This window comes from Aquila chrysaetos, chromosome 4 (genome assembly GCF_900496995.4).
Source record: "Aquila chrysaetos chrysaetos chromosome 4, bAquChr1.4, whole genome shotgun sequence".
In the NCBI taxonomy this organism is placed as follows: domain Eukaryota; kingdom Metazoa; phylum Chordata; class Aves; order Accipitriformes; family Accipitridae; genus Aquila; species Aquila chrysaetos.
The window spans coordinates 60,040,459-60,063,194 of record NC_044007.1 but is presented as its reverse complement, the minus strand read 5'-3'; the positions used below and the strand labels follow the sequence as shown (position 1 = coordinate 60,063,194).

Genomic DNA, 22,736 nt, shown 5'->3' with positions numbered 1-22,736 from the left:
ATACACATAGGTTTGCATGGACACTTCAGGATTTATTGTATTAAATGACTGAATCATCATTCACTTCCATAAACGTTTCTTCAGTTCTAAGGTTGCTACTGCAGAGACAAATCCAAAACATCTTTTTCAAACTCCAGTATATTCAGAAAAATTACACTTTTCTTCCAAACACCCTCACCACTGTGAAATGTAGCTATGCAAATTATCTGAGTCCTTGCTAACAGCATTGATAGCAGAATGTAAATTACAAATGAAACCACAGGAAGGAATTGATCCTACTCTACAGATGGAGAATTGAGTCACAGTGTGAACTAGGATAAAATTTTCAAATACTTCTAAGAAATATAAATGCCCAACCTCTTTTCAAAAACTGCACAAGACATTTCCTTTTCCTGAAAAGATCACCTAAGATGCATGTTTTTCTAAATCCTGCTTAAAAGTGACTTACACATCTAATTTAGCTCTACTTAGGAATTCACTACAGCAAGTGTGCCTACAGGGTGGAGAAGAGCCAAACTCTCCCATTATTTGCAACATCAGAACTCTAGCACCAAGTTTGAGCAGTTGGTACCTTTAGACTGCTTTGTACAGGATAAAAATAAAGGAAAAGCTTTCTTCTGTTTCATTTACCAAGTAAGAACTTTTCATTTTTTATTATTATTTAATAAAAGAGAAAGTTGGAAAAGAAAAAAATGGGAAGGTTTCCACAGTGACTTGAAACGACTAGGCAACAAACTGTATGAACATAGTAGGCTACAGGAAAAGACCCCTACTAGTTTTCCCACCCTTCCTGTCAGCTGAGAATACCACTCTGAACTGTGCTTATGGGTCCCATTCACTTGTTGTTTATACCAGCGTCTGGAAAATAAAGTTTGCCTTCTAGCATTTTTCATATCCTATTGCAGGTTGGAAACAGAGCATGGCATCCTAAAAGCAACTTATGCACTTTTATATACCATCCTAGATACGTGCTGAATAAAATTTTTGCATATGAATTCAATGAATTCAGTTAATGTATTGCAGAAGAAGGTAGACTTTATTTTTTAGTAGCAATAACCAAGTAAATGGTTCAATACTGTTTTTACTAGCTCCTGTCATAAGATGAAATCCTAGCTTCACTGATTTCACAAAAAAAGCAATTCCACCCAGAGTTAACCTCTTGTTATTATTTACACCATAAATTCATGAACATAAGTTAGTCCTTGTCCCAAAGAATATTTTTTAAAAGTTTGTTTTCTAAAATGAACTTAAGCAACTTGCTGGCATACATGAACTTCACATCTCATTCATTTAATCCTGATCCAAACCTCCTAACCAGGATGAAAGAAAATAAGGTGTCACAAGTATGTGGAAAACCATATAGCAGCAAATATTGTGCAGTGGTACAGCATGCACGCTTCTTAGTTGTGCTGCGTAAGGTAGTACAATCCTACTCTTTACTCTTTGGAGGGATAAAGACCAAGTGGATGAAAAGACAGAGAAAGCATTCCTCTCTTTTCTGATTCCGTATGGTCAAGAGAGTTATTATAAGAGTACCAGCCTACTGTCAAGATGTTACCTTGGGCTGAGGTTTAGTCTAGTGGCTAGTACAGACTGATATGAGGCACCATGCAGGAACAGTACCAGCATGTTCAGGAACATGCCATCCCCAGTCCTACCATGGCTAGAAAAAATATGAGCAGAACTACTACTACTATTTGAAAAAGAGCACTGTTCTCAAGCTGTTTACAGAAAAATCCATCCTGAATAAACCATGCAAGCCAAAGAGATACCTGGATTTAGCAATGCAGAAGAGAGATAAATGAGGGAACAATATGCTCCATATTTTGATGAATATCACTGTTAGAGTAAAACCATGATTATTTTTTTCTGTTGACTTTTGATGTTTTGAAGTCTTTGTGTCATAGGCTGCAGAGAAGAAATGTGTTCAAATGTGCATGGAAAAAAACCCAAACCAAACCAAAAATTAAACACACCCAAATCTGATTCATGAGTTTTGCCACCTTTCACTGTTTGCCACTTGACGAATATGTGTATTTATCAAGTCCATTATACACAAGTAATCTTGGGAAATACCTAGCCATGTAACATTTTTCTCTTTCTAATATCACGATTCTTGGTATCTCTCTTTTTTTAAAAAGTTCATTTTCCTGAATTTATATATATAAATAATTTATTTGCAATTTTTGCTGATCCTTAGGCATTTTCTTCCGTATTTCATCTACTTGGAGCATACAAAAATCCTGCTTTGCTCACTGAATTCTTAAATCTCATGTCTTTCAATTTTTTATTTTTTTTTAGAAAAACTTTTTTTTTACTGGATGCTCCTTAAGTGTTTAAAAAAAGTCTTAGAGGAAGTCAACTTTTCAAATTGTCTCAAAGCGTTAACCTTCTAAAAACAGAAATTAAAATCCTCAGTTTGTGTATGGAACTCCGAAAACCAGGTGCCAAACTTTCCCTGCAACACCTAGCACAAAAATGAATGGAGCAGTGCCTTCAGCTGCTCAGCGACACTGGCGGTGATTTTCATGCCTAGCCTGCTGATCTGTATGTACGATTGAAGGAAAAGTACGCAAAGCTAAAGCTTGCATTTGCATTTAGAACCAAAGCATGCCTTTTCAGAAGTCTCTGCCTTGGCATTTTACTGCTTGATGTGTACACAGACATGTCATCTGAGCATAAAAATACACAGGAATTTAAAATGATGGGCATGCGTTTGGGGGCTGAGCTGTTTCTCAATGCCTCAGCTGATTTCAGGGGCATGAAAAGGAGAGAGCTAATTACACTCAGAGGTGTACAGAACGTCACGTGCTGGATAGCAAAATGTTTAGGCAGATTCCAGGCTACAGACTTAATTTCTTCCCTGATTCCTTACTAACCATCACACATTATCATGCAGGGATAACCTCTGCTCAACTCCATAGTGATCTGGCAGGTGAGGCTCAGTGTTTGAGGCCCATTTAACCTGCATACACTGCCATGAATGCTCTGCTATGTACTTGTTCTCCAGAGAAGAACAAGGTACAGTTGCCTTTTAGCCACTGTGCTTGAGCTCTTCACTTACGTTCTTCCCTCCTGGCCAATGTTCTCTGCAGGGCTGGCAGGGAGGATCTGTCAGCCTTGGGCAAGGCACCGAGTTCCCTGGAGTCCCAGTGAGGAGCTAAGGGCATCCAGAGGTTGGGAGGTGCCGCTCAGCATGGGGACTCACCTTTGCATATAGCAGAGGGAAGAAAGTCCATAACAGTTAGACAATGAGAGAGAAAAGTTCTAATGCTGAAGAGAAAAAAGTCCAAATTCTTGTGTCAAAATATAGCAGCATCTAGATTTAAAAATGATTAGCAAATTGGAGCGTTTCATCTCGTCAAAATTTTGTAAGCTTTTTAATGAAGTCCCCTAGCTATTTCATAAAGCACTTCCAAGGATAAATGTTCAGTACTGAAAAGTCCAGTTCAGCTCCCTAACTAAAGTGATTATAGAAATAATAAATGACAATTGTTTGGTCCACTGTAGAACACTGGAATCAGGATATTCCAGGAACAAACACCACGACTACAAGAGCATACTAAAAATTAATATGACCTCATCAGTTCTCAAATTAGAGCACTGAAGCCCCCAGCTGAGTCAGTGTTGCTCACTGTGGCCCTGATAAATGCTCTCCCTCTGGGATAGGCATCTTTCTTCCAGATCCTTGCTCAAAAACCTTAAATGAGCAAACTGAAGGAGCCACATTGAATTTGGCTGTTGAACAAAGAGATGACTAACTTTTCATCACTTGTGTTTCAAATGTGCTAAGCAGAAATTAGCACAGTTTGTAAGAAGCCTAAGATGAATGGTTTTGTTTTAAAAAAAGATGATTCACATTAAACATATTAGAGCCTGACCTTTCAAGGGTGCAGAACGTCTTCCATCTGCCTTGACATCTACGGATGCTTACCAGCTCTCAGCAGGTGTTCAGAGGATTAGCCCATTGCTTTGCAACATCATGCAATATTAACTTCTTTCAAAGGAGAAATGTTACTGAAGTTTTACATTGCTTTAGAAGGAACTGATGCACCAGAGGAGGGGGGAAAAAAAACCCAAACAAAACAAAACCACAACTGGTGGGTGAAGTTTACAGAGATTAAAGAGTATATAGGGAAGAAAAATCTGCCACGGAATCATATTAACTACAAACATATGTCCCTGTTCAGGAACATACTTGCACATATTCTAAAATGCCAAGTTAGTACCATATTTTAGGGGGTATTAAAGTGCTTAGCAGAGTTAGGGCCATAGATTCAGTATTGTCATTGCCAAGCATTTACACATTAAGAGTATGAAATTAAGAGAAGAGATTCTTCTAAGGTGTTGGGTTTTTTCCCCATTCTTCTCAACATTTAAATTTTCTTGCAAAATATTTAAGCACATATTTATTTTCTAAAAGGTTACTCTTTAAAATGTGTTGCAGCAAGGTAAGAATACTGAGTTTTAATGTTTTTATATAAACATGATTTTTCAATTTTAAAATGTTAGCTTTCTAACTGTACATATAGAAAGCTAAGAAGAAAAAATATTTCTTTAAATAGTTCCATTTTTTGCAAATAATACTTTTCTATAATATATTATCTCGTAAAACAACTATTCTTACTGATACATAATTTTAATGTTAGTAATATGTGTCTTCTGAATAGAACAACATCAGCCAAAGACAATTAGATATATATTTTTTTTAATTATGTTTGGAATCCATTTTATATTTGGAGCTTGCATTTTTACTGTAAGATATATTTTCACATTTTCTCTTTAATACAAGGACAAATGAGACTAAAGCTTGGATTCCCATCCAAACTTGTATATGCAGGAGCTTTAAAAAAAAGACTCATCAAAACAATACAGCTATTGCCAAAAAAACCCACAAGATTTTTCAGCGTAAATCATTAAAAAGCTCAAAATCACACACATGCACGCACACACTGAAGTCAAGATGAAATATGCCAGTGGAAACTTTTACAGCAGATGAGGCTCTTAGAAACAAAAGCTTATACTCTCATTAGCTGCCCTCATCTTGCACAGATCCAAACAGAATCAGTGAGAAAAATCAGACTTACTTTCTGAATTGTTATGATTCCCTCCTGGGTGTCTTTGTCGACAGAAATTTTGAATACTCCCAAACCATCACCATCCACAATCTTATACTCCATTTCAGCATTAGGTCCCACATCTGCATCTGCAGCTTTTATTCTGGCCACCACAGAAGCCACTGGCAAAGACTCTGGGACATTATACTGATATGATCCTGTGAAATTTAAAAATTTAATGAATTCAGTCTTCTGGGACTGTAGGCTAAAAAAACCCCTAACCTTCCTTTAAATCATGCACTTGCATGCCTACTCAGGCTACCAGAATATATACAGTTTAAAATAGAATTGCCCTTTCTTTGCTAGGTTTTCCTGGTGATGGACGCTGCTTTAAGTACTATGGGCATAATTCCTTCCTACAACGACAGAAGTACAAGGCAAAGATGCAAAAACATAATGCAAAACTTAAGTGCAAATCATGAGGTGAATGCCTGCTACAGAGTTCCAATGCAGAAAATATTTTAATTTGTTTTCCACAAAAGAGGAAAAAAGCAAGTAAGTCAAATAATATCAATATAAACTCTTATGCTTTTATAGCTGTGTATCTTGATTAGGCAGTTTGCAATCTGACTATGACTAGAAACTGATATATGTTCATTTCTTTAACAGTAAGCGCACCATCTGCATTCTTGAAAATTCCAGCTTTTTCATTCAAGTAGAAAATGATATATATGCTGTCAAAAGGGTATCTGAGTGCAGCCTGTAGCCAATAACGCCCTCACCTTCAAAAATAACTTCAGTTATTCTATTATTATTTCAAGCAGTTGGTGGCTTGAAATAACAGGAAATCTATTATGTACAGATCTATTTTTTATTTCATTGGAGGTGAGGCTGGAGTGGACGTGAATACATTCTTCATATTATTTTTATTCTACTTAGCAAGGGCTTTTTTTTTTCCTTTTTTTTTTTTTTTTTTTTTTTTTTTTTAAAGAAAAAAGCACCCCAGACAGAATGCTATTAATAAACTGAGCTCTTCAGGTTTGAGCATACATCTGTGTACTCCTTTATTTGGTTAGGATGAGAGCCACCTTGGTCAAAGAAAGTAAATGGAGGGAAGATGACTTTCCAGCTCTTCTGTGATTAACTCTTCAGGAAATGCTGTATGCACAAGAGAAATCCTGCTAAAATGCCAAAGGAATATGAAGGATTAAGAGTCAAGCTAAAGAACTATGCATCCTGAAGTCCAACTGGCAAGAGCTAAGTATCTATTAAGGTGTATATTTTTTTGACTTTTTATTCATAGAGAGGAAGTAAAATACATTCATAAATGCACCTGCTGTACATCATTTCAACTGATATGAAACATATTAGGTAAGAAGAAAGATTCTTCAAGAATCTTTGAATTTCTTCAAGAAAGAAAAAAGATTCTTCAAATGTAATAATAATAATAAAGAATAATAAAAATATACCTTGCTGTCAGTGAGTCTCAAAATACTTAACATGGAAGCTGAACACTTTTACTCTTTGCTTAGAAATAGCATGACGTGTAAAGAAAATAACAATGTTTAGAAATAATATTACAAGTCATATTTTTACAAAGTAACTTACGTCGTGGAAAGCGGGGTGGGTTGTCATTAACATCAGTCAGGGTGACAGTTACAGATGTGGTCCCTGATAATCCACCATTCTGCCCAACCATGTCCTTTGCTTGAATAACCAGTAGGTACTGGTCCTTGGCTTCTCTATCCATATTCGGAAGGGCAGTCTTGATAACACCTGCAGTAAGACAAGATATGTCAAAGGTTGCACAAGCAAAAACGTTACCATGGAAGCTGAGTTTGCCTTTGAAAAGTAGCAGCAGATCAATGATTGCAACAAGGGGGGAAAGCATTAATTTCAACGTTAATATCACAGGTTTTGACTAGGACCTGAACTGGCATACTACAAGCTTATCTGAAGTAGTCACCAAAACCCACAAATTTTTATTTAGTACTAGATTCTTTGGGTAGTGTCATCCATGACTATTTTTCCAAATATCTTCTCCCTGAACTATAGACTTCATGTCTTCGGTAACACTCCCTTCCCTGGAAGATATCATCTTCTGTATTTGATTTCCCACTCTTTTAAAGCTAGGAAGAACAGAATATTCTGCATTCTTTTTTAAGATTCCAAGGTCAAGACTGATTTCACAATATCTTGAATAGTCATTCACTACATTAACTCTTACTAATATTGATATCATGTCAGACTCTACATATATATGAAATTATCTTATTTTATCATATATTTGCTTTAACAATACCCACTTCTAAAGCTCAGTGTAATTAAGAGATTTTTGATTTATTAATGGGAATACTGTAATATCTGAAGTAGTTTTTGTTATATCCATTTGATAATCGCATACAATTTGTAATTAATTGATTTGAAATTAAAACCAGAAGAAAGCTCCATGTTCCGTCCTTTCAGTTCTGTTGATATAGGTCAGAAAATAAATATGCCATCTCAAAACGTGATGACTTCATGAATATTTCATGCTCAGTACACAGTACAGCCGCTAACTCTGATTTCCAGAGAGGCAACCGTTTACTCCACCAGCACTTAGTGTCAGCAGTGAAGGAAACATAAACAAACTAAATAAAGGAGAGGCACATTGGGACACATATCTCTTCATCTGATATTTGTTGAATGTTTAGTTAGAGTTTTATTTCTTTCTTCCCTTATGAATGCAGGACTTGCCATTAATCATCTCTGGGTTGAAACATTTATTTCACAGACAGACAGTCTGGCACTATTTCACCCGTTTTACAAGATGTGTTAAAACACAATTAATATACAATTTCATAATGTTATTGTTTCTACATTGCTTTTTCTGACCTGCTTGTTCTTCTATCATAGTTAAATTGCCAGGCAACATTAACCAATCATTTGGAAGCTAATTATCATGCATACAGGAAATTTGAGTATCACATCAAAGTGAAAATGTATGCAAACATTTCAGTCTGAATCCTTAAAGATTATGATTTAGCAGAAACTACTGTATTATTGTTCAAGGGCTGTCTGCCATCATTATGATGATATACATTGTACATACATATACATTGGGAGAGAGAGAGACAGAGGGAAAACCACTATAAATCATACTCATTGGGGGAAAAAGAAAGTGCTATATATCCCTGCTGAAGGTGGACCTGTTGCAAAATGAAGATAATTATAGTACTTATTTCTGCAAATTTAGATGCTGTTGAACAGAGTGTGACCTTTTGGTCATAGCATTGGTTTTCAGGTCTGATTCACATCACAGATTGTTTATGATAAATAGGGTAAATTGTTTCTCTTCTATCTCAATTTGTCCATCTCAGGAATGACGATTATAACTCTTCTTCATGTTGGTGTAAGTGAAAGTTCAGGCACCAAACTGAACTCAGCAGAGTGAGAACTTATTTTCCCACTCTATGAAATGATACAGTAGAATGGGTAATGTTTTTTAAACAGACAGAGGATTAAAGGCTGAATCTTGTTGTGGCTTAAAATATTCACAAAATTTCATGAAAACAGTAAAAAAAAGTTCCACCGGTAACTTGTTTTGAAAGTGGCAGCAAAATGTTGTATCAGATAAGGATAGGAAGCACGGTGCTTTCTTCTTCAAACTAATAAAGAAAAGATACATTTCCCACAAGAAAACTTTAGTTTAAGAAGGAGAATGGAGAGGTGATCATGCCTAAATCTATACTTAAGGAAAGCTGGCTATGTGACATTTAGATATTTCTCGAACAAACATCTGCAAAATAACTTGTTCATAGATTCTTGAAATTTTCATTGATCAGAAAGATGGCAACAGGTAGCAGACCAGGGTGCTGGTAGATTGACAAGAAGAGAAAAATTCCCATTCCAACAATGTCTGCTCATCACATAGCTCAGATCTGTGGTTTGCATAATCTATTCTGAAGAATAAGAGATTAAAAGATCAACAAAACACAAATGTATTCAGTTAACCAAAAGACCACATTAATAAAATCCTAGCAAGTTTTAATGCACCTTTTCTTTTTTCTCAGCACTACTGCAGAGAGTTTATGGCAAGTTACCTGTTTTTGGCTCCACAGAAAAATAAGGTTGTCCTTGCAATATGCTGTAAACCACTCGAGCACTGTTGCCATAAGTAGGATCATCTGCATCAGTCGCTGTCACCTGAACCACAGAGGTACCTGCAAAATGTTTAAGGGACTGTTGTACATAAAAGATACAAAAATCTGAACTACACTTATTCAACATGCTGTGCCAATATATATCTGAAACAGTGTGAGGTGGCTTTATCACAAGTGTCCATCATTTCCATGCTGATTCAACTTAGAGTATAAGGTCCTCTTTGTAAACCAGTAGTATCAGCTATTACAGAGTTCCATCTTCTCAAATAGTCTCAGCCTTTGACTCACAGCAATAAGAACCATCTCAGTATCTCCCCGGCTCTATCTCTGCCTTTTGTTGGTGGAGGGTATGTGAACAATATTTCTTAAATGATGGTGTTGCCTGGAGTATGCTTAAGTATGAAATATAGTAATAGTTTCCCTTTGAAGGGAAGTCTGCATGCTAAATTGTAATGAGTAGTTAGAGATTCAAATATACATACATATATAAGTATTATATATTTTGATAATTGTACCCATATATATGTATAAAATTAATTTTAGCCTATAAAATTATTTACCCTTTTATAAAGAGATGGCTGAAGAGTTTCTGTTTCAGCTCAGAGAAAAACTGGTGAGAGCTATCTCTAAATTCCTTTTAAAAGTACTCATTTACTTCAATAATCTGCGATACTTTAGTATCAGTTGTGGTAATAATCTGCTGCATAAACATTTCTTGAGCAAGAAATGTCTCTATGTTGACAGGAATAAGAAAGTGAAATGTCTAACTAGCTAGAAAGAAGGGTATATTTTGTGAGGACCTCATTCTGCATCCAGCTCCTATTCATTATGTTCTCCACGTCAGCTCCCATTTGTTTTGTTCTGTACAACAGCTTCCGTGATGTATGCTGAGAGCAGAATAGAATGACACTTGGGAGCCAGGGCCTTGGCCATGGTCACCGCCCTCTGATAGCCAGAAAGGATTATTTTTTCTCACTGGCAGATTGTCTGGAACATTGAGACCTTCCATTCAACAGCCCAGGGACCCATTTGGAGGTTAGGTTGCAAATTAATATTGTAGCAATTTGGCAGATGCCCAGTAAAAGTCTTCAACAGAGGATCAGATTCCTTCATAAACTGGATTTAGACACAAGATTAGAGAAAAGCATTTGTTAAAGAGAGCGTTCATTTTCCGAATGAACACATTTTTGACATGCAAAAATGAGAGCAGCAAGTCTAGAAATCACTCTTTAAGAACAAATTGCAATAGCAAGTATCCAGGGTGAACTTAACATAAGTTGTATTCTTGTCAGTTTTATTTGGATTTTTTCAGGAAATGGGTGGGAGAAAGTTCTGAAATTCTTTATGTCTGATATAGTACGTCCCCCATCCATTTTCCTCAGCTTTTCAATTCTCAGTTGAGTAGAGGATCATAAATGGGTTCTGGGACCAGGTGGTAGGCTTGGAGAGAGAGAGGATTAAGTGCAGCCCTCCATAAAATGGTACAGATTACAAAGGATGGGACCTGCTTGAATGAATTCTGACTAGAAATGATCATTCATAAGATAACTTTATTCACTTAAGTTATGGCTTAGCTAACTCACATTCCTGATCTCTCTTCCTAAAGTATCCATGACAAAGTATTATGGTTGCAATTCTATTTTAAATGCAATTTTTCTCTCTTGTGGACTGTCTAATATTTTTGGACAGGGAAAAGGTTATTCTCAACCTGAAATTTCACATGCAACTATTAAGTAGATGGAAAGTTTAAAGGAAATTGGTAGTTAATCCATCAAGTCATTTATCAGTTATGGGACTTAAAATACATCAATTTTCTGTTCACCAGTAACTAAGAGCTTTGATTCAGCATGTCAAACTGATTTTACAGATTACTCTATAATGTAATTTCATACAGGGACCTATTTTAAACTTGCCAGAGTCTCTCCAGCTTTTGAGTACAAGGGTATCATAATGACTATTTGACATCCTGTGTTCTTTGTGAAAGCCAGGCTTACCACATTTACAAAGTCCCTAAGCCCTGCCAATGAAGCTTACAATGTCTGCAAATATTGGCAAAAGTGCTTCTAAACCTCACACACAGTTATGTCTTTGCTCCTTGCTCTTGCCGCTTTCAAGGACTCCAAACCAATACAAGATCAAAGAACTTACAGGCTCTGCAACCTCAACACAGACATTTTGGAAATCCTGCAAGCTTAGAAGTGCTTGTTTGCTATAAAAATCTATTGATGTAACAAACAAACCCTCCACATTCCATGAGATGAATAAAGTCAGTATCTGAATCTAATTGGCTCTCTCCTAAAACACATAGATCCTTTAGAAAAGGGTTTTTTTAAGGAAGAAATTCTAACACCAAATCTTTCTGCACTCATCCCACTTAAGTGTAATCAGCAACTAAAGAACAATAATACTTTTCTAGTCCCTTCGTGCTAATCCACTTCTCTCAAACCTCATGGGGGAAAGATCTTTTAAAACAACTGCTATTGTCATTATTCCTTTACCAATTGCACACAAAAACTTTGAGCTTCCAGAAGTCCCATGCCAAGAGGGAGATTTCTGCACAATATATTTTTTAAAAAGAATATGCAAGCTACCATAAGGTATGCTAACTATGTGAAAAGTCCTATGTGTAGAAAATCAGTTCCAAGGAAACATAATGCAGAGAAAGATCTGTATAGGAAGATTTCCAGACATTTTCCCAGAGGAAGCAGATTTTTCTTGAAGAACAGGAATTCCTTCAGAGGATGATCATTGCAACACAGAGCTGTCCTACTTTTTCTTGCAATGGATTGATGTCAAATTCATATGCTGATTTTCCTTAAAAAAAATTGTAACCAATAAAGCTCTATGGATGCTCATGGATAGTCAATAAATCTATAGGTTGAGGAAAAATGAGTAGTTGCATCGTAGTTCCTTACAAAAGGAGACTTCGTGTTCCTGCACTGAAATTAAGTCTTCTTTTTATTCCTGAACACTTTGCCCTACCTCATAACACAGGTGGTCAGCTGACGTACATGCGTTCAAGATTAGGACTTACAGGTTACATGGGACAGCCAACAAATGGCATCACACCTTCACTCCACCCAACAAAATGAGTGTCCCAGTAAATCCTGTTTATGGCAGCATTGTTCAGAGCCCTAAACTGCAGGAGTAAACAGGACACTAGCCCTACCCCAAACTTTCATTCGTGACTTGTTATAACCTGTAGCTTCACAACTACAACTTTGAATATTTCTTACAGTTTGTGTATCTGATATGGGTCGAAAAAATAAATAGGGGTTATTTAAGGAAAAAATGTCTTTCCCTCTCAGATATGGATTCCTCTACAATTATTTTTCTGTACAATTATTTTTTTGTACAATTGTCTTTGTAACAAAGCTTGACTATCATTAAGAAGAATTCTACATGCAGCAATTTCATAGACTTTTTCAGCAATTGCAGCACATACTGAGGGGAAATCCGTGCTGTTAATCAAAGGGTGTTCCACATATTTCTTTATTGATACTAACTAATAACACATTGAATTTTGTGTAGCTGGCACAGATTTGTTTTTTTCCAAAATGTTTAAGCCATCATTTTTAACCTAAACTTTAGTAGATAATAATAGATATTACAGAATCACAGTAATCTGAGAACTTGACCTATTCAAATTCTGATATTAGGGCAAAAGGAAGCAAGTTTTTGCAGAGAGGACCTTGAATTTAGAACATTATATGTACCTTAATTTACCCAAGTCAAGATTCAGCAATGTTTCTGACATGTTGCAGAGATCAACCTTTCCTGTGATTGGGTCAGATAAAGGTAAGCTGGTTGCTGAAGTTTATTCTGAGTTGGAGATCCTTCAAAGGGAACCTTTTTAAATCTCTCAGTTTATTGTTTTAGAAACCTCTGCACAGAGCTTTTTAAAAAGCTTGCTAGTAACTTGTGTGGTATTTTACCAAAGCTTTTAAATTAGTTTGTATGGGAAATGCTTGTGTGACTTCTGTTTTTAACACTGGTGAAATCATTTAAGGGAAAACTGGTTTCTAAAACTAGATGAACTTAACAAATGATTATTTTTGAAACTGCACAAACCTTTATCAAATGAATTGTAGCCACATTAACAAATTAAAAATACACCTTTAAAGGCAGTCAGTTATTAAAGGCATTGACTGATATCAATTAATGATGTGTAATATGCGTAATACACAAAACAATTCCATGATGGCATCACTTTTCTACATGATATCAGCTGCTACTAGAAATATTAAACACCTTTACTATCAAGTTATCCATAAGACCTGCTTAACCCTTAAGTGCAACAGCCCAGCCTGGTTCTGCTCCATACCATCTGGTATTTCAGGTATCACCCAGGGCTGATGCAGCAATGCCTGCATGGACTTTTCCCTCCAGGAGTGTGAAGGGGGAGAAACAGCACTTGGAAGCAGGTTCTACCCTCTCCACCTCCTCTCTCTCCTCCCACAGCCTCGTTAGGTTGCCTTCACTTGGGGACAAAGCCCAAGACTGGTCCCAACCCAGCAACAAGGTCAGATAAAGTGAAGCAGAGGGGGCTTGTGACTGGAGAGAGACACTCTCCCTTCACTGAGGCTCTCAAAACCCACTCCCCACTTATACCAAAGATTAAAGCATGTTATAAAGCTTTACTTTTTTCTTTTTTTTTTAGTTTACTATAAAAATCAAATGTTTCTATCCATCTTAATCAGAAATAAGAAACGTGGCAGGAAAGATGTTTGTTGTGCTGGGTAACAAGCAAAGCTGTTGATATCTTTGGAGAGTAGATTAAACAAAACCAGAACTATGTTGGGTATTGCAATTTTTATCCCCAGTTCCCTCAGCTATAAGCCAAACAGATCAGCATCTCACATCAGCTTGTTTTTTTCAACTTCACAGGAACACTCTTTTAATACTCTTTTAACTATAATTTGCAATCTTTTTGTTTGAAATATAACACTGCTCGATTTTTTAAGACACATACTTAAAAAAAAAAGCCCTATGATTTTTCAGATAAGCCATAGCTTTGAGGGTTTTGCTATGAATAGATTTACAAGCCATCAAGATATTTACCCTATCCAGGATAATCAATATAATTGGGCCTGACCCAAATATAATTTGAACCTGACCCGAAGTCATTGCAAATACCAGAAAAGATTGACTTCAATTAGCCTTAGATAATGTCCTAAAATATTTGTCAAATACAATACGGAATCATTATACTTGCATAATCACCCTTTAGGTTAAAGGTTATAGTTCTCCTAGCTTTCTAGTTAATTTGGGTTTATAATCCTGTGATCTCTTTCATTTTGTTTAATATCCAATTAAAAATCCTTGTCATGGATATAATTTTAAACAAAATAGGAAAGAGATACTTTGTTTCTCCTTAATATTTCATAAGTGCTCTAGGTGATTAATTAAAAATTGTGTTATATGAATAAACTATGAACTGATGTGACTATGTAAGACAAGTGCCATACAGGCATTTCATGCTAATCTTTAATTCAGTAACAATGCAGTATTCCATAGTTGTGTGATACAAACCATGAAGATGTTTAAAATGTACAGTTTCAGGAAGTTTTCAAGATTCATTAAAATGTGCAAAACCAGCTCGTTTTGAAAAATAGTCCTTATGTTCTCCACTGCATACTGGGCACTCCAGATAGATTGTTTTCCAATATATTTTTTGAACAAATGAAGCATGGGTGAGGGGTAGAGGCATGGATTTGTGTGTGTAGGTAAACCCCATATACTTGTAGTAATTGTGCATATGCCAACATGTAGTACAGGACAAGACAGAGGTAACTCATATAAAAGGGAAAGGAGGACATATTGCTTTTCAGGGCACAAGGCAAAGGTGCAAAAAATCTAATCATTGCTGCATGCTACAGCTCACTTAAATAATCTAATTCTAAAATAAAACAGCAATTTAAAAAAAAGATAAGTTTTTTACAGAATGTGTTTTTGAAGTGCTGGATATTTACATTTTACAGACTTAGATTATCTGATTATCTCTGTTTTTCCAAAGTGCAGCTGTAAAAAGTTCTCAGTACTGTATCACAACTTCATCTCATCCCTGCTACTCTTCGAAAGCTGTGGTGTCCATCTTTCTTTCCAAGGCTACTGTTGCCTCTTCAGCCATCCACATAGTGTTCGAGTGACAACGAACAAATGCCACGTATCAAATAAGAAATAGTGTCTATGCTCACTGCTTAGTAAAATAAATAAATAGAAAAGTCATTAGCCATGTTTTACTCATCTTCTACTGGCTCCTAAGCTGAGTTTCAAATATAAAAGCAATGTTGACTAATGATTGCTGCAGGGCACTTGGGCAGGGAAGATTATTGTTCTCTCTCTAGCTCTAATTTAGAAGGCATTGTTTAATGTCCAAAAAGACAGGAGATGGTATAGAGGAAACCATAGCATATTCTATATGGGCAGTCTTACTGTAAGAGTATCAAATTTTGTTATGGTTTAAAATCAGTAAAGCAAAAGAAATCCTAATTTCAATCACTGTATGTCTCTCCTAACCTGAAGTGAGAATTCCCATACACATAGTTCCACTGAAGTAGATTAAGTTCTTCTGCTTTTTTTAGCTTCATGCTTTCATTTATAATTTCAGGTTAAAGTAAAATTTATCAAAATGTCTCTGGGCCAAAGTCCTATCTGGTCTGAATCAAGTCAGCTTTCAAAGGAACAGTGGCACCTGACAATAGATGAGCATTTAGTCTCTTTAAAATGAAGAGATAGTGGATTTGATGTTGAAATTCTTCCCTAATTCAAGCTCAGGAAAAATAGCATTTCTTCTTTTCCAACAGAGGGTCTTAAGCCTCTAAAAGCCATTCTTCTCTGATTCCATGGGAATTTTGAAACTATTTCAAGTTGTAACCCAGTCCCTGCTGCTTGCATCTATTTCCCAGAGAGCTGTATTTCAGTATTAGAAAAGACATACAGTAAACTGTTACCGACATATGCAACACTTACCAAAAAAATTATGCTGTGTGCTAGCAGGAATTTGAAGAGTTTGTTAAGAATGGACTTTATCTGAACAAAATGATATATTATCACCTCTGAGTACCATAGCATAGGTGTGAAACTTATTATTGTTAGTGAGAATTATAAAACAAAGCCTCTGGGCACTGGAATGAGAAATACACCATAAAATGCTTATCTGAATCCCTACATAGCTATTTGAGTTTCACAACATTTTTGAGAGGGTAAATACTTAATCTAGCATGTTATTTCCAGTTAAGTCTTGAAATATCTAACTGTTGCAGGTGCCTCATGGATAATTAAGTAGCTTAGTGCGATACAGTAAAAAATAATGAAATTTTTAAAAAGGCAATAGGAACAAATTTCCCACAACACCAACAGTGTATTTTGCACTTACCCACAGGAGACATCTCGGGAACTCCAGCAGTGTAAGGACCATCCAGAAATTTTGGCTCATTGTCATTGATGTCCTGAATCTTAATGACGAACTCAGATTCGGGTTCCACAGGTTTATTAGTCAGCCTATCTAGTGCTTGTGCTCGGAGTGTGTAGTAGGCCTGCTCTTCTCGATCCAGCCTCTTTGTAGCATGAATATCCCCCGTGTTCTCATCAATAATGAAAATGGAACTTGCCCCTTCGCCTGACAAGATGTATTTGATGGAACCATCTCCTTTATCAACATCAGAGTGAAGCTGGTGAAAAATTGATGAGAGATGAGATTAACTTACAAGAGAGTCAGTGGCATGGAGATATGTAAAAATAATTCTTATGTTGAGCAGTAGTACATGAAATTTTATTGTTCTTGGAAAGATAAGCTGAATGTTTATCGTGCACGGCATGTGAGGGACTATTAGAATCTGTCAGCTTGCTCTTTTGAGCAAGATAATTTCATTCTTTCCTGCAGATAATCTCATTTTCAAATGCATTTGATATTGTCGTACAGTCTTCTCATACCAGACTTTTACATAGTCACACACGTACACCCATGCACACGTATGATTATAGCTGTGACTTTATTCCTACCTGAATTTAATGACATTGTTGGTTTCAGCTTATTATCCTACTGAAGAGTGAGACCTCAAACAAATGTCACTATAAACTTAATGTCAGCGTGTGGTTGCTCCTGTGTACGTATGGGAAGTGACATACTGATTTCCTCAGTGTTTACTGTGTAGAGCAGTAAAACATCAAATTAATTAAAAGGGATTGGTTGATAGATTGCTCACTACTATCTGATGGGCCAGTAACTTCACTTCCATATCTTGTTTTCCATTATCTAACTTCAGAAAAATGCAGAGTCTGAGAAAGACCAAGAAGTGTCCTGGCACCTCCTGAACCAGCATCAAAGGTCAGGTGTAGTTTCCCTGGGACTACTCCTAGCAGGCACAGAACAAATGTACCTCAGTAGGTCAAAATGTATCTTCCACTGGAACTGCAATCTTGCAATTCCACTGGAATTGCAAGAGAGATTTACACAAAGAAACTTTCTTCCTCATCACGCAAGCTATTCACAGTTACAGAGCAAGGTTCCACAGGTTTTGTAGCTTTTTTATGTCTACTGTGTCTCACCTTCCTGTTACAGAACACAGACTCAAACAATCCTCATAGACTTCACAAACTTGTATCAGCAATCTTATTGATCTGGATATCACATTAAAGTAACACACACACATATTTAACATGGTATAACTGAAAAGAACATCAGTAAAATTCAAAGTACTTGCGCGCTTGTTAAAAAGTGGATTATTACTTGTAAATAGCTGAGGATGATGTTAAAGATGTTCAGATTCTTATCTACTCTTAGGTCTCTTATCTGCTTTGTACCTGTCCTAACTCCATGTCATGTTGAGTTTAGAGGTAACTCCACTGTCATCATCATCATCATAATTTCCTCCACTAACATACTTTTTCTCTCAGCTGGGAGTATCACTGAGATAGTAATCACTTCCAGAATACATACAGAAAATTGCTATCTCAGGCATAACTTAGCACAGCTGCAAAACCTTTTCCTATTTCAGCAGGGAAGTATTCGTGATCAGTTTTGAATTTTGCAGCTGGATAAAAAGCTGCCTATTTCTTACACATTATTTCACTTAGACTGTCTGGATATCTCATACTTATGCAATTACAGTGCACTCCCTCTCTCTTTTAAGGTAGAAATGGAGTCTGAGCTTTGGACTGGATCAAAAAACAGAACTAGGGTGTCTAAACCAGAACAGCTACATTGTTTCAGAATATGGCTTATCCTCATTCTGCTGCTACCTAACTCCTGAGATACCTAAACAAGCCTGAGATTTCTTTGGTGGAGTTCCCCGAACATTCAAAGTCCTACTTCTCAGCACATAGAAATACTCAGTGCTGACACTGTGAGCAGATCAAGGTAAAACATCTCTCACATCCAGGCTCTTTCAAGATCCACAGCACTGCGTATTCCTCAGCCCTAATGGCTGGGGGTTTATTCATTAAACCATACCTCTGTTCATTTCCCAAATCTGGCAGTTGGGGCTCTTGCTGCTTTTCCAAACTTGACTGGAAGAGGTACCCATTTTCCCTACAAAGGAGCAGTGGCCTGTGCAAGTAAGAATCTGTCTGGCTTGTGTTTGATTTGCTTTTACTTTTTTTTGTCCTCTTTTCTTTTTCTAAGACCTACTTCAGGGTGCATAAGTCTCCTATGTACTACAGAGGCATTGTGTGGGTTCCCTCCATAGCCAGAATCCTACAGTCTAGACTGAAACGCTGAGTGTCACATCACCCAAGAACTGAAGTTATGGGATACAAAGATTCAGTGCCTTTGTCATCTTGAAGTGATTCAGTTTTCTTCATATCCCATATTCTAGCAGAGCACTGGTCTTTCTGTGGTGGCTGAGACTCTCCCATTCTCCCTGTAAAAGTTATTCCACCTTTTCTGGCATATGTAAGGATGTGCTGGATGAGAGAAAAGTGGATGACACCAGCATACCCAGCAGTTTATCAGGCAGAGCAGTTTTCTGAAGGTTAAAAATGTGCAAATAGATCTCTTCAGGCAGAGGAGGGAAGGGATTCCATGTCTCAACTTGCTGAGAGCAACATAGAACTCTCTCATGGGGGGAAGCCGAGTCCATCAGCACACCAGAGTGTAGCACTCACACCTGGGTCTCATGCTACAGGGCTGCACAGCCTCCCATTCACCTTGTATTTAGATCCAGCCCCATCCCGAACAACTGTCTAGCAGTGTTTTGAAAGAAGAGACACCTTCAGGGGAGAGGCCAGAAGTGTAAATCCTCAAAGATGCACTGAGTAAGGCTTTCACAACCCAGAGAAAGAAGAAATTCCGTAGCTTCAGCATTTCCCATTTGCTCACTCAGTGGCTCTCTGATTAACGCATTGTTTTTTAAAGAGTCCCACTCTGAGGTCCATAAATCTCCTCATGGATTACACTACAGTGGCTGGTGCCCTGAAGCGAAGTGCTGAACAGAAGCCACTTTTTGGAATGATGCCTTGGTAGAAAACTGCTACCACACAGATTAGTAAAGTGATTAGCAATGACCTTTGTTACTCCGAGGTTGAAGCTCTGGGAAAGCAAACTTCTTTGTATCTGTTACTAAAACTTTGTTCTACTAAGCCTTTAAAAAAACAATACTGGCCCATGCTCAAGTTAGTAAAGCACCATTCTCTACCTACTTAACCCCAGTAAGGCGATATCACTCAAGATTTAGTTTATCTTTGGCACTATAGTACAATCAATTCTGTGCAAAGCAGTCTTAAATAATTTTTTCAACTTTATGTGTATTTTAGTGTCTATCTGAGATAACTTAAAAGTCCAATACAAGAGAACAATGCAAAACTAAAGCAGGCTGACAGAATCCAGATGTATGTTTGGTGCAGTTTTCAGATGACCTTTATTCCAGTTCCACCCAATATAATCCTGCCAAACAGTGATCTTCAAAGTCATTAATGCAGAGACATCAGTGATTTGCAACTAAGAATAAAATTTTTGAATGCAGCAGTCCTGTACCATATTACAGCTCTGCTACTACCAAATGTGACTTCAAACTACCTGTACTTCCAGCTATTTAGTTTAACACCCTAGGAAATGAGAAGTAATATTTTCCTTATATTGTTGGCTTTAGAAAACACTTTGCACATTCTTTTTTTTGTTGTTGTTGTGTTTTTTTTTTTGGGGGGCGGGGGCAGGAGCGTGGTTTGGTGTCATCCCACCCCCCCCCCGCTCCCTTTTTTTTAAGAAGAAATACATTTAAGAATGAGACCTAGAATTTGTTCTTGTGATTAATTTGGCAACAATTATATAGAGTAATGTTAGTCCTCAGGACATTTGTACTTTACAGGAAGGCTCCAGAAAGCATCTATGGCGGTGCCATCTACTAGCTTGTCTATCACCCCTCCTGCTTTCTACAGAGACATTTATGTAGGAGACAGAACGGCAGCTGAGGCTGTAGCTGCACATGGGGACTATGACTTTAGAAATAGAGGGTCAAGACAAAGGCAGTTTCCAATTCTTGTTTCAGGAGACATGGAAGATTCCAGGATTCACTGGGTAAATCTCATCTGATTCCATCCTGGAGCTTCCCAGACAAATTTTCTTTCAGAAGTAGTTTGCAATAAATATTGTAAATAAAATTCCTCCCTCTGTTTTCTGAAAGGGGAATGCTATAAGTAAAGATAGTTGTATAATTCCAATTCATTTCACCCATTGCTGTGTCCACACAATATCCATGATGGTCACTCTCCAGTTTGCCTTGGCTTTCAAGTAACCTTATTTCCAGTATGAGATTCATGATCCAATTCTTATATGCTGATCGTATTGCTTCTTTGTTACATTCCACATACATTTAACATTAAGATTTTAAGAGGTTTGGTGTTGGGTGTTCCCTGCATTACACGATGTACAAGAAAGAGCACATGAGAACAGAAAACGGAAGCAGCAAGCTTCTGCATTTTTAACAGGAGGGTAAGTAAGTTTTTAATGTTCTAGGAAACTTAGCAGAGAGTGAACAAATCTAATAAGAAAAGCCACACAAGCCTTGTGGAGGCAGAGAGGGCCAGGGTGTATAAGAAGTGCAAGGGTTTTTTGGTTTTTTTTAAGAAGATAATATACCAAGTGCCCTCTACTGTCTCTGAACTCAACCTAAAAAGAGGGCACTTAGATCTTTTTAGGCCCAACTCCTAAAACTCTTCTCAGTTTTAGAAAATGCTTGTTTGGATATGTGTGAGAGAAGGAAGCAGTCAGGTTCACTCAGTAGCAAAGGCACTATTACCCTGACTCCTTTAATGAATGCAATTTTGTCCTCACATTTTTTGGCGCTGCAGCAATATAGCTTAGTATAGGGTCTTGTCTAATGCATTTATGTTTATGTGGACCCTTAGGATGATGATTATTCTGGGGAAACCTAAACAATACATTTCCTTCAAGTTCCCTAATACTCAGTAGTTTCTGGATTTTGTCTGTTTGTAGGTACAGATCTATACAACCAATGCTGACGTCATTCTGCATCACTTGCCATTAAAATATGTTAATACAGTATTTTTAATAGAGAAGGCCATTTATTTTTATCAGTAAGCAGAGATACTGCACTGCATTAAAAGCAATTTATGTGGCCAACACTGATCTGTTTGAGGTCTGAATGAGAGGTTTGCTATTTCTCTGATTTTCAGTTCAGGCTCCCTCAAAGCAGGTGCAATGTTCACATGCATCTCTTCTCCATTTTTGCTTCCCTAAATATCTACCTTTGCAGTCGTTCCTCCCTGTGGCAGCATGGCCAGTGTTTCATTGCTGAGTTTACAGCTTCTGGGTGAAGAAGAAAAGCACAGGGAGAACATGAGGAGCTGCCAGGTTTTCAGCACCAGCAGGATCAGGTAATGGTGAGAATGAGACAGAGCAACCACGAGATGCTTCAGTACAACCTAGCTCCATAGCTCCCTAAGACCATAAGAAATGTGCACTTATTTGCAGAACAACTGAAAAGTTTTCTCAAGGAGGAGTTACCCTGCCTGAACCCTTCCCTTTCTTGCTGTGAAAGTACCTAGAAAGGGAGGAAAGGAATGAAAACTGCCTCCTCATGACTGTGCAGGCATCCGTAGCTCTTGGTAATACAGAATTGATGCAACTGCAGCTTTATTCCTGCCTTCTCACTAAAAGCAAGGAGGGACTAGGAAGCAAAAACAGACAAAAGGAAGAAAAAACACCAAGCCGGGAGCAATATTCTTGTCCATTTTATAACCACAACTTAAAATCACAAAACAACTGAGAATTGATTGTGGGAGGAAGACACTCTTGCCTTCATATACATGACCCACTGCTTTCTGGGAAGACTTAAAAAGGGAACTTGTCGGGTGCATACAGATTAAACATGTAATTGCCAAAATGTGAAAGAAAGTAGGTGATTTGAAACAAAGACTTAATTTGGCTATTTCTACTAAATCTTGCTCATCACAACAGCTAGGTTCTTAAAACTTATGTTCTTGTGTTCATTATTTACTGTGGTTGCACCTAGAAGGTTTTGAAATCCCTTTTCCCATCAGATTTTCACTGCTAGTAAGTGTTTTGAATTGTGATGAC

The 22,736-nt window shown here is 37.1% G+C and overlaps 1 protein-coding gene across 2 annotated transcripts in view; it reads right to left on the bottom strand.

Moving 5' to 3' along the window:
• Positions 1-22,736, bottom strand: part of CDH7 (cadherin 7) — a 78,998-nt gene that overhangs the window by 30,885 nt on the left and 25,377 nt on the right. For both annotated transcript variants that reach the window (XM_030011838.2, XM_030011839.2), the window contains 4 exons: positions 16,578-16,872; positions 9,140-9,259; positions 6,666-6,833; positions 5,088-5,275 (listed from right to left, as the gene is read on the bottom strand). In XM_030011838.2, coding sequence (XP_029867698.1) covers positions 5,088-5,275; positions 6,666-6,833; positions 9,140-9,259; positions 16,578-16,872 — 771 coding nt within the window. The remainder of the gene's footprint in view (positions 1-5,087; positions 5,276-6,665; positions 6,834-9,139; positions 9,260-16,577; positions 16,873-22,736) is intronic.